Here is a 12,154-nt window from a genome sequence, read left to right as displayed (position 1 = left end):
ACATTCTTTGTCTTTTGAAAGAGTCAGCAGCTTGCGCCAACATTTGGCATGTGATTATCTCGAATCTCATCCGCTATCGGGGTATCTACATGTCTCGCATGACTCGATACCGGCCTCGATAGACGAGATACGGGTTTCTCAACAGAACCAGCCAATCACCTCCTTCCAAATGTTTCGATTTAGGCAGTCTTTGATGCTTTTGCGCAGCTCCCTAAAATCTCAAGTCGACTCTGCAGGACTGCGTACACGAAGAGCCAGGATCCTTGTGAGGTATCCATCTCCTTAGACGAGGATGTATCGCTCGCTCTCGACTGAACTCTTATCGCAAGAGGGAGAGTGGTAGATGTCTCTTGCATCCTCCACGAAGATGTCTCAAAAGCGTATGCAATGAGCGAGAACCTGAGCGTCATATGCAATAGCAAGGCAGTAACAACACACATGCAAAAGCAAGAGCCTGGGCGCAAAGCGCGACGGCAAGGTAAAGACTGTAAGCAAGAGTGCAAGGCAAAACCTTTGAGCAATGTGCAACAACAAAGTAAAGACTGTAAGTAGGAGTGCAACGCAAAACCTTTGCGCAATGCGCGATGGCAAAGTAAAGACTGAAAGCAGGAGTGCAATGCAAAACCTTTGCGCAATACGCGACGGCAAAGTAAAGACTATAAACAGGAGTGTAACGCAAAACCTTTGCGCAATGCGCGACGGCAAAGTAAAGGACAAGGATCGCGAAACCGTGTCACTGGGTTAAATGCGTACTCGTATAAATATATATATTTCTATATATATTTATTTAAAGATCCTTTCTAGTTAATTGAACTTAATTCAATTGTACAAGTCTTCCATGTAATCTTTCCCTACCTTTGGGAGTTGCAAGCTTGTCGACGTCTGCGGGTGTAAGCGATGGACGGCTCGGGTCGCGGAGCGCGAACGGGATCCATCGCACGAGCTGCAAAAGTGACGATCTTAGCAAGCTAACACCAAAAATAGAAGGTCAGGGGTACTGTCGTTGTCCTGACGTAAGGGAAGCAGAGGCAGGGGCATCGTGCCCTTGCGCACCTGCTATAAGCACAAAAAGTAGGGGCAGGGGTTGCGAGCCCCTGCTGTCAGCGAGAAACAGAGAGGCCACAATGCAGCAGGATGCGGGCGACAAACGGTAGCAGAGGCAGGGAGCCTTGCTCCCAGACATCAGAGATGCAAAGGTAGGGGCAGAGGCACTGCACCCTGCCTGCAAGGGTGCAGGAGGCAGGGGCCTCACTCTTGCCTACAAAAAACCACAGAGGCAGGGAGCAGGGAGTCTGCCAAAACAGAAAAGGCAGGGGAGGGAGTAGAGGCTCCCTGCCGAACCTGCCTCAACAGGAAACAGGACAGGGGGCGCAGCCCCCCGTGCTGAAAACGAGAAAGGCAGGGGTTATGACCCTGCTGGCAACAAGATGAAGGCAGGGGGACGAAGCCGCCTGCCAAAAAACAAATGAGATGCAGGGGGAGCTTCCCCCTCCCCAGCCCGGAATCAGGAAGAAGGCAGGGGAGGCTTCACCCCCTGTTGGGAAACCAAAGGAGGCAGGGGGAGCCTCGCCCCCTGCCGGCAAAACACATGAGAGCAGGGGGAGCTTCGCCCCCTGCCAGGAAACACAGGAAGGCAGGGGTCTCGCCCCCTGCCGATAAACACAGGAAGGCAGGGGCCTCGCCCCCTGCCGATAAACACAAGGCAGGGGGGCTTCGCCCCCTGCCAAGAAACACAGGAAGGCAGGGGCCTCGCCCCCTGCCGAGAAAACATGCAGCAGGGAGGCAAAGCCCCCTACCGAAAATAACAAAAACAGGGGGCGCCTCGCCCCCTGCCAAAAAACACAAGAGGGCAGGGGGGTGAAGCCCCCTGCAGGAAGACAAAAAGAATGCAGGGGGGCTCGCCCCCTACCGGGAAAACAAGAGGCAGGGCTCCGCCCTTGTCGAAAAATCACGCTGACACAAGGAGTGGCTCCCTGCCAGCAAAAGGAAAGAAAAAAGGAGAAGGGGGGGAAGAAGCGACGCATACCTGGAGGGGGTCGCTTGAGGAAGGGTCGTCGGCATGCGAGCGTCGTCGGCGAGGTCGCAGAGGGGAGGCTCAAGCAGGCTGCCGGCGCCAGGGTCCTTCGATGAGCCGAGAGATCGCAGCAGGGAGAGGGAAGGAACAACGAGAAGGGGAGACTGTCGTCGGTGAGGGTGGGCTCCGGCGGTGCTGTCACCGGTGGCTATGCTTGCCGACGACGGCGGGTCAAGGAAAGCGACGAGGAGAGAGAGTGAGAGGGGGAGCATCGGGGGGAGGTGCCGAGAGAGACGGTGAGGGGGGGTTCGTATTTGAAAGCTGTCTATAGAAGACCCGAGGGAGGTGGTGAGGCTTTGCCCGACCGCCTCTCCTTTTGAATCTGGGTCGGGTCCAAATCTGGATCCGACCCGGGTCCAACAATTTTATTTTTTATTTTTTATTTTGAGGTTTTACAATATATGTTGGGAGTCAAAGTCAAACTAGCTTTAACTTGCTCCCAACAACTAGAATTCTAGCCGTTGGGCGCTCTCTCATTTGTTAATAAGAGAAGTGTTTCACTCCCTCCTCTCTTAACTTCTTATCTTCTCTACTTCTCTCTTTTTATTCTATAAATATGGAGGTGTGTGTCAATGTCTAACGGTTGAGAAAGTGATGGGTAGTATTAGGTATTTTATATGTGTTTTCAGAGTTATGTAGTGAGGAACTTATGCAAATTTTCTTTTTGTATCTCTAGGGTCCATTATGACTAGAGTTATTCAATGTAATTTTCTTTTTGTATTCTTAATGTTCATTATGAATAAAATTGTTCATTCACTTTTTTATGGAACCTTTTAGCTCTTACGTTTTTATCCAAATGTTATATGTTTTTGGAGACCTTAAGGAGTGTGTTGGGATCCATGTCATTTCGTGACACAAACATCATATGGATATGAACCAATTGTTCTAAGAACTGAAGGCTAATCACTCAGTTCTCACTTGGTACTTCGATATAAAAATCTCCATCAGCATAATCCTCGTACTCTTGATGGAGGTTAGTGTGTTTGCATCAGCAAACAAGCTTACTATATTGCTGGCAAATTACAGGCATGAAATGCATAAGGACAATAACTAAATTTCTTCCATGTTTATTCCCATATGAAGCTATGAAATCGTCACAGGATAGAGAAATCTTAAGTTGCAAATTCAGTTATGCAGATTACTTTTATATTCCCAATAAAATTAAATAGAACAAGAGAAAGATGGATTACCCAAAAATCCTGGTACTCCACAATATTACTGACATAGTTACGACTGATAGTCACTTTCAGAATATACCTGCAAATTTGAAATATATGCTTGTCAAAGTGAATAATTTCACACACTGGTATCAAGAACTGCATTGGAGATATAGTGAAACATCAAAAAGAAATCCATAAATGTGCAGTGGTTATTCTCTGATTTGAGTGTGATCACATGTAATAGCATATTTAATTTGCAGGACCACACCATGTACCAATAGCATATGTACCTTTGATGCATCAGCTTGTCATAAGGTGAGAGTCAAACATACCTAAGTCTCACGTTTACACCATTATAGGACTCATATGGCATTTCAACTGTGGAGAACTCAAATTGGTAAGTTTTCTTTTCATAAATTTCACCAGGCACATCCAGTTCTCGCACTGCACATGAAAAAGAAACACACTTTAGTTAATCGAAGGAATATCAAGCTAAAGAATCACCCCATTTGTGAGAAAGTCAAGCCAGCATTGAGAATGTTGAAAGGACAAAAATTGAAGACTTGGCTAACACAATCGCCACCCTGATTTCCTGTGAACCAGTAAACTTTGGAGTTTGGATCATCGTGGCTAAGTCTTGCCAAGTCCCAAGATAGGACTCAACTAGAAACAACAGCACAGATTCAAGACAAGTTCAGAGTATCAAATCCTGTTAAAGATGATGTAGATTGGTACAGTAGAGGACTGTGAGAGAGGAAGAGTAGTTCTATTATAGAATTAGATCTAATCTCCTGTTTAAGTAGAGATTAGCCAAAAGAATAAAATTATAGTTAGATCCCTTATTATTTATAAAATATAAGAAACAACCTTAAGCATGGATAAAACTCTAATTAGTCGACTTATCTTAACACTCCCCCTCAAGCTGGAGGGGCATGGATATCAATCATGCTCAGCTTGCCGCAACATTTTGAGAAACTGGGCCTAGCAAGAGGCTTTGTAAAAATATCTGCAACTTGATCCTCAGAGATTACATGCTTGGTAGAGATATGTCCAGCTTGAACCATATCTCGTATATAGTGAGAGTCAACTTTAATATGTTTTGTCCTCTCATGAAATACCGGATTATTGGCTATATATGTGGTTGCCTTGTTATCACACATCATCACCATAGGAGATAAAACCTTCACTTGAAGATCAGTCAGCTCTGTTCGAACCCACATTAATTCAGTTGTTGTTTGGGTCATAGCTCTATATTCTGATTCAGCACTTGACCTAGCAATCACAGTTTGCTTGTTGCTTCTCCAGGAGATTAAGTTACCTCCCACAAATACACAGAATCCTGTGGTAGATTTCATATCCTCTACAGACTCCAGAGTGCCTCCTTGAATAACTGCCCTTTTCCAGGAGAGGATTTTAAGTACCTAAGTATCATCATTATAGCATTCCAGTGTACCTCAGTCGGTTTGTCCATGAATTGGCTAACCTTGCGTACAACCGGAGCAATATCAGGTCTAGTCATTGTCACATATAGTAACTTTCCTACCAATGTGTGATAGCTCTTGCTATCAACAGGTTTTGACCCTTCATCCAACAAATGAACTTTCTTATCCTGGGAATATTTGTTGGTTTAGCTCCCAACATTCTTGTCTCTTTTAGTAAATCAAGAACATATTTCCGTTGTGACAAAACCACACCCTCACTGCCCCTGGCCACTTCTATGCCCAGAAAGTATCTAAGGGAACCCAGATCTTTTGTAACAAAATGTTTTTGAAGATGAGCCTTTGTAGCTGCAATATCGTTCATGTTATCTCATGTAAGGATGATGTCATCCACATATACCACCATAACTACTATGTCTGAGTTAGTTCTTTTAATAAATAATGTATGATCTGACATTGATCTATTAAAACCAAACTTTGACATCACCTCAAACAACTTTTGAAACCATGCCCAAGGACTTTGCTTTAAACCATATATCGCCTTCTTTAATCTACACACCTTCTGACACTCCCCCTCAACCTCGAACGCAGGAGGTTGTTGCATGTAGACTGTCTCAGACAAATCTCCATATAAGAATGCATTTTTCACATCTAGCTGATACAAACTCCATTCACGGTGAACAGCTACAGAAAGAACAAGATGAATGATGCCCATTCGTGCTACAGGAGAAAAGGTCTCAAAGAAATCAACCCCATATGTCTGAATATAGCATTTTGCTACTAACCTGGCCTTATACCTTTCGATTGAACCATCTGAGTTATACTTAATAGTATATACCCATTTGCATCCAACAATGTCCATATCTCCTAGGGAATCAACGAGATCCCATGTCTGTTGAGACAGTAAAGCATCCATTTCATCTTGCATAGCCTGCTTCCATCGGCTATCGAGAACTACCTTTTGATAACTCATAAGAATAGTTTCAGCAGATAAGGTTGAAATAAAAGCTTTCATCTGATTACCGAGTCTGGCATCTGACACAAACTTAGACATAGGGTATAAGGTACATTGTCGTGTCCCCTTCTGCAAAGCGATTGGCCTGTCATCATCAACATGAATGTCGTAGTTATCAGGAGTACTTACCTCAAGAGAAGAAGAAGATGGAGGCACCAGAGGAGTTGGAGCTCTACGCACATACACCAATGGAGGATTGTGAAACTGTGAGGTAGGTGGAATTCGGTAATGAGGGCACTGGTTCCAAAGGAAAAGGAAGAACAGGAAGTGGAAAAGAGTTATCTTGATCAGCTTGCAGCCGAGCACTAGTACTAGAATAGTATGGAAGGGACTCCAAGAAAGATACATCTGCACTGACATACTCCCGACGAGAGATTGGATCATAACATCGATACCCCTTTTGGTTTTTTGGATAGCCTATAAATATACACTTAGTGGCTTGAGGTGCTAACTTATCACGGTCAGGTCAGAGTCTGTGCATAAAGCAAACGCACTCAAATACCTTGGGCGAAAGAAAGAAGAAAGGTGCACTCGGATACAAGATTTGTAAAGGAATTTGGTCTTCCAAAGATGATGAAGACATGTGGTTGATCAAATTGCAGGTCGTGGTAACTGCATCACCCCAATATGAAGCAGGAACATTGGATTGAATCATAAGGGTACGTATTACGTGAAGGAGATGTTTGTGTTTTCGTTCAGCCACCCCATTTTGTTGAGAAGTATAGGCACAGGAGGTTTGAGATTGAATTTCATGATCCCGATAAAATTGCAATATTGTTGTGGTTTTAAACTCAAAAGCATTATCAATGCGAATAATCCTAACAACTGAATCAAACTGAGTTTTTATTTCAATGACCAAAGATTTTAAAATGTTAGGAACTTCAGATCTTTCTTTTATTAAGAACACCCAAGACAACTTAGAAAAATCATCGACAATAACAAGATAATAACGACATTAAGTCCTGGTAGGAATCTTACTAGGACCTCATATATCAGCATAAAGAAGTTCAAAGGCTTTTTTACTGGACTGACTCTGACTAGAGGAAAACAAACTCCTGTGATGCTTGCCCAACTGACATGCTTCACACTGGAATGATGTAGTAGACGGAATTTGAGGAATGACACGACGAAGCTTTGGCAATGAAGGGTGTCCAAGACGACGATGCCACTGAACAGGACTCAAGGAATAATCAATTGCAGCATAAATATTTCCCACTGGGTGATGTAGATAGTAGACTTCATTTTCTTCGTAGCCTCCACCAATCTTCTTCCCCATCAGCAAATCCTGGAAATGACAACACACAGGATCAAATATCACTCTACAATTCAATTCTTTTGTAAGGCAACTAACTGAGAGGAAATGAAGGAGCATGAAGAACATTGTTCAACTGCAAGGAGGATATAGGAACATTTCCCTGACCAATAACAGGGGAGGAACTCCCATTAGCTAATGAAACACTCCGATGTGCAGTAATAGCCTTTAACTCTGAAAATTTTTTAGAGTTTCCACATAGATGTCTAGATGCACCAGAGTCAGTAGTCCACTTACTATCATGAGGAGAAAGATGGTCTCCCGTTGAAAAGGCCACACCAGCTACAGGAGAAGAGGAACTTGAAGGACGATGAGCAATCAGTTCATCATATTCAGCACGACTAAGAGTGATCGAATCACTAGGAGAATTGGTTTCATTTTCTACCTCAAGTTTTGTAACATTAGCTTTTGGAACATTTGACTTCAATAGGGGAAAGGTTGGCCGTCCATGTTTATCCCAGCAACGATCTTCTAAATGCCCCGGTTTTCCGCAATAGGTACATTGAAGTTTACCTCTACCTGCCAAACCTTTTTTACGACCTTTGCCTCTAACATTCAAAGTATTTCCTCGTTCATAACTAGATGAAACCGCTAAAGCAGATGACTGAGATGAAGGTTGAGATTGTGGAAGAGATATGGCAAGTCTACTCAATTGATTGTATGCATCAGCAAGAGTAGGAACATCAATCTTGATCAACATTTGGACTTTAGCAACTGTGAACTCTAACGATAGGCCTGTGAAGAACCGAGCAACCATAGTCTGTTCTTGATGATCCTTTTGCTTTGAGCAACACAGAGGTCTGTGAGCATTAAGTCTCTCAAAGGCAGCCTTAACAAAAGCATAGTACTGGGCCAAGGTCTGATCATCCTGCTGTAAATTATATATCTCATGTTCAACTTGGAGAATACGACTCACATTCGTCTCTTGAGAATATGTATCTCAAAGATTATCCCACATCTGTTTAGCTGTATTATAATAAATTAGGCCATCTGCAATATGAGGTGCAATGCTATTCATGATCCATGACATAACAATGTCATTATCTTCTTCTCAAGTATTATATTTTCCACTTTTATCATTTGGCTCAGATTCCAATAGAATATGTTTTGTACGATGTTCAGACATCGACATCATAAACATCCTGGACCACCTTGCATAGTTTGTTTCATTCAATCTCACGGAAGAACCATATGAGAAAGGATTGGCAAATGCTTTGTATTCCCCAATAGCCTCATTCTTGTAATCAGATTTGAGAGCTTCACCCATAATGATTAATAATAACTCAGAAATCACAAAAAATATTGTTGCTGCACAATACGCAAATCGACGACAGTGATTTATCTTCACCACGACACCCAGATCTGTATAAGATTGGAATCAAAAGAAAAAACTAATATGTGCTCCACACAACAGATATGTATCAGATCTGAAAAAAAAACTTTGATAACAGCGTCTGCACAACAGCACAACATAGTAATGATCTGCTCCACATTACGCAGATCCACACTGCAGATCTGTATCAGATCTATAAAAAGAAACTTTGATAACATTGTCTGCTCCACGTTGTCATTCCATCATCACCAAAACATAAACACAAATAATGTTTGTTGCCCGCTTCACGACGTCTGCACAGCACCCATACCTACACTCACCATATTGGGTCGACCGAAAACCCATGGCTTCACCACGACTTGTAGATCTGATTCGTGACTTTTGTCAGACTACAGATCTGTACCACAAAAAAAAAACCAACACACCTTACCCGATCTTCTTCACGCGATCTACCTTCACGCTATCTCGAAGTCACGCGATCCACCTTCATGCTATTTTCTTCATGCGATCTCGAAGTCACGAGATCCGATGACCTTCACACAAGTTTTGGTGCAGAACCAGAGGTCACGTTCCCAAGAACGTCTGCTCTGATACCATGTAGATTGGTACAGTAGAGGACTGAGAGAGAGAGAGAGAGGAAGAGTCGTTCTCATTATAGAATTAGGTCTAATCTCCTGTTTAAGTAGAGATTAGCCAAAAGAATAAAATTACAGTTAGGTCCCTTATTATTTATAAAATATAAGAAACAACCTTCAGCATGGATAAAACTCTAATTAGTCGACTTATCTTAACAGATGATATGAGAATAACAATAAAAAAAGAAAAAGATTAAATGCATACTTATGCAAGATACATCCGAAACAAGAAATTAAAATTCTAATAATAGCAGAATATGATCAATGAAAGAGGAGGATTGTAGTTGGGGCTGGAGGCCTTTGTGAACATATAACTCGCATTCAAAAGAGGCTCCACTGCATATGGATCAACAGTGAATTACGATGGGCACAGGTTACCACCAAACATATACAAACAATAAGCCACAGAAACAATTTCTATCAAAAAACATTCAAGTTAAAAGGATGAAGTTAAATCTAGAGTTGCCAGTCGAGGAAGCGGGAAGTGCGGGATAACTTAGAAGCGAACCAGGAATCATCTCGGAAGCGACTTAGGAAGTAAACCGAAAGCGACCTAGGAAGCGAACCAGAAGCGACATAGGAATTGAGGGGGAAGCAAAAAAAGAGAAAAATGTATGAAAAATTTTAAAAAAACACAAAAATATATAAAAAAAAAGAAGGAAAAGCATAGGAGAAGCGAAGGGGAAGCGAGCTTCCCCTAAATTGGGAAGTGCGCTTCCCAGTTTTTTTTTTGCGCTTCCCCACACGTTTTGGAAGCGTCATGTTTCATGCTTTTGAAAGTGTATTTCCCCATATAGTATGGCGCTTCTGGTAACCCTGGTTAAATCCATGCAACATGCCCGAGAAATATTATTAGTGAGGAATTTTTTTTTGGGAGGCCTTCCTCTTTTCCTAGATTTTCCACATTTCCTACTGGATTGATAAACTTTTGATTGCAATTTATGTTTTTCCGTTTAGCATATTAAATGCACTATTATGAGGCTAACTATGAAGACCATGTGGAGATGTCATTTCATCGGTTTTATTTAGCCTTGTTTCATCTAAACTCGTTTATTTTTTAGTTATTTTTTGTTTCCCCATTTTCACATTTTTTTAAAAGATTTACACGTTTTTTGTTATTCTACAATGTTATCCAACAAGATACACCACCATTATGATTTATCATACACAAAGAGGCATTCCACAACATTCGCATACCAGTTCTCATGCATAAAAATCAACCAGGATTTACACATTAGGCAAATGGCACTATTATGGATTACCTTTATGTCAGTAAGTTAGTCCAATAAGTTGATCTGAGATGTATTACTCATTCTTGTGATTCCATAAGGGGCTTTATCCCTTTGTTCACTGAAAGTCCATATAATAATTATAATTCAATATAACACCAGGACGAAATAGCAACAGTATCTATAGAATTGTCAGATTCATGCTTCCTACACATATCCAAGCATACTTCCCAAGTGATTTATGCGTTACTATGTCCACTTTTGCTTAATTAAGTGGCTGGAAATTCTCAGCTTCACAAGAGAAGCCAAGTAAAGCAAATTGGATGTCACCAAAAGCTAATATTAAACATAGAAACATGTGGAGTCATATGTACCTACTACCTGACCATGACAATACAGTCACAGCATAGTTTTCTAAGATGTCATTGACAGACATTTTTAAGGAAGCAGTTGACTAAAGATACATCAGAAAGGATCAACAGTGAGAGAGTTCAAAGAAAAAACTTGTAAGGTTCAAAACAAAATTTATAAAGAAAGCATAAGTTAGGAATTGAAATAAGGTACTCATCCAAAAAATCGCTAGCTAATCAATTTTTCTCAGAAATATAGTACTCACCTAATGAGGTAAAGTCATAAAAGTTCCCACGGTCAAAGTAGAGCTCTGTAAGAGAAACAAAATAGTAATCACATGAAATACACACACACATAACACGTAAGAACATTATAACTATGATATTGTGTAAGCAAATGCTGTTAAAAAGAGTACCAAAAACCTAATTTTAAGAGTAAAACTAAAAATATGCACAAGATGGTACACAAAATCATAAAGCACGCAAACAAAACTGTTGCAAAATGCATAGGATTTAGGAATTATTTCTATACAAACTAACAAGGGTATATTGAAGTCTATAATTTGAAAATGGTGCAAACTTTGAGGAGCAAAACCAACAGAAAAATTGAAGACAACAAAAACATGCAAAATCACACAGCGTGTGAATCTTCATGATCTCCAAATACACCTTAAATGTCATATACCAGCTTAATTTTCCAATGACATGTACATGCACTTTCCAGACTCATCAGCAAAATCATATTAGTTACTGGCCTAGAAGAATCAAAAGTTAAAAGAAGAAGACTTCTGGCATGCTTGTGCATGATAGTATTGATAGTATAAGCCCTATTTGCTCTAGGTGTGAATTTGCAAGATATACATGCATACCATAATTGTCATATCCTTAGGCCCTATTTGGAGTTGGGAAGACCCTTTGACTTGATGAGGTGGCATTTGGATCCTGGAGCAATGGTTATGACGTCTTATGTGAATCTAGGACCGTAACAACAACAAAATTGTCAACCACCTAATCCAGCCCCGTGTTCATTTATTCATTTATTCATTTATTTCCAACACTAACCACTGCCCATGGTTTTATGACAGTTCCTCTTATGGTTTATTAACTACCAGCCCTCCAAGCTCCCCAATTCTTCTTTTTATATCCCTTGCTAGAGCCAGATTCCCTCCCTCATGATCTCACATTCCCCAAATTGTTGTGCTGGGTTCCATTCTTTCCATTATAACATGAATGATGTTCCTCGTCCACCATTTCCTCATCTGGATTTTATTTCTGAAAGCACATAGTAGAGATAAAGATACTAATGGTAATTAGTTCACAATAAAAAAATTACATCTGGTCATCTAAAAGTCATGAGTAACTTTATACATCATAGCAATGTTGTTAAAATCGGTTCACTAAGTGAATCAGTTTGAAAAAAAATTGTTGAAATCGGCCCAATTGATTTGTGTTGGATTTTTCTGAATCAGATCATTTCACATATTGATTTTTAGTCAATTTTACTTTTATATATTCTTTAAAAACATCTAAATAAATGAATTCAGGGTAAAATCAGGTTGATTGGGCATCTATATTGATTTTAAATAAATGAATTCTAAATAAACATC

The 12,154-nt window shown here is 40.9% G+C and overlaps 1 protein-coding gene across 7 annotated transcripts in view; it reads right to left on the bottom strand.

Moving 5' to 3' along the window:
• The window catches only part of LOC149811826 (vacuolar protein sorting-associated protein 26A), a 142,803-nt gene that overhangs the window by 90,420 nt on the left and 40,229 nt on the right, over positions 1-12,154 (bottom strand). For all 7 annotated transcript variants that reach the window (XM_089993944.1, XM_089993940.1, XM_089993943.1 and 4 more), the window contains 3 exons: positions 10,814-10,858; positions 3,567-3,678; positions 3,265-3,331 (listed from right to left, as the gene is read on the bottom strand). In XM_089993944.1, the coding sequence (XP_089850070.1) occupies positions 3,265-3,331; positions 3,567-3,678; positions 10,814-10,858 (224 nt within the window). The remainder of the gene's footprint in view (positions 1-3,264; positions 3,332-3,566; positions 3,679-10,813; positions 10,859-12,154) is intronic.

This window comes from Nuphar pumila, chromosome 17 (genome assembly GCF_984573655.1).
Source record: "Nuphar pumila chromosome 17, dmNupPumi1.hap1.1, whole genome shotgun sequence".
Classification (NCBI taxonomy): Eukaryota; Viridiplantae; Streptophyta; class Magnoliopsida; order Nymphaeales; family Nymphaeaceae; genus Nuphar; species Nuphar pumila.
Note: the sequence above shows the minus strand (reverse complement) of the source record. Positions and strands in the feature narration are given on the sequence as shown.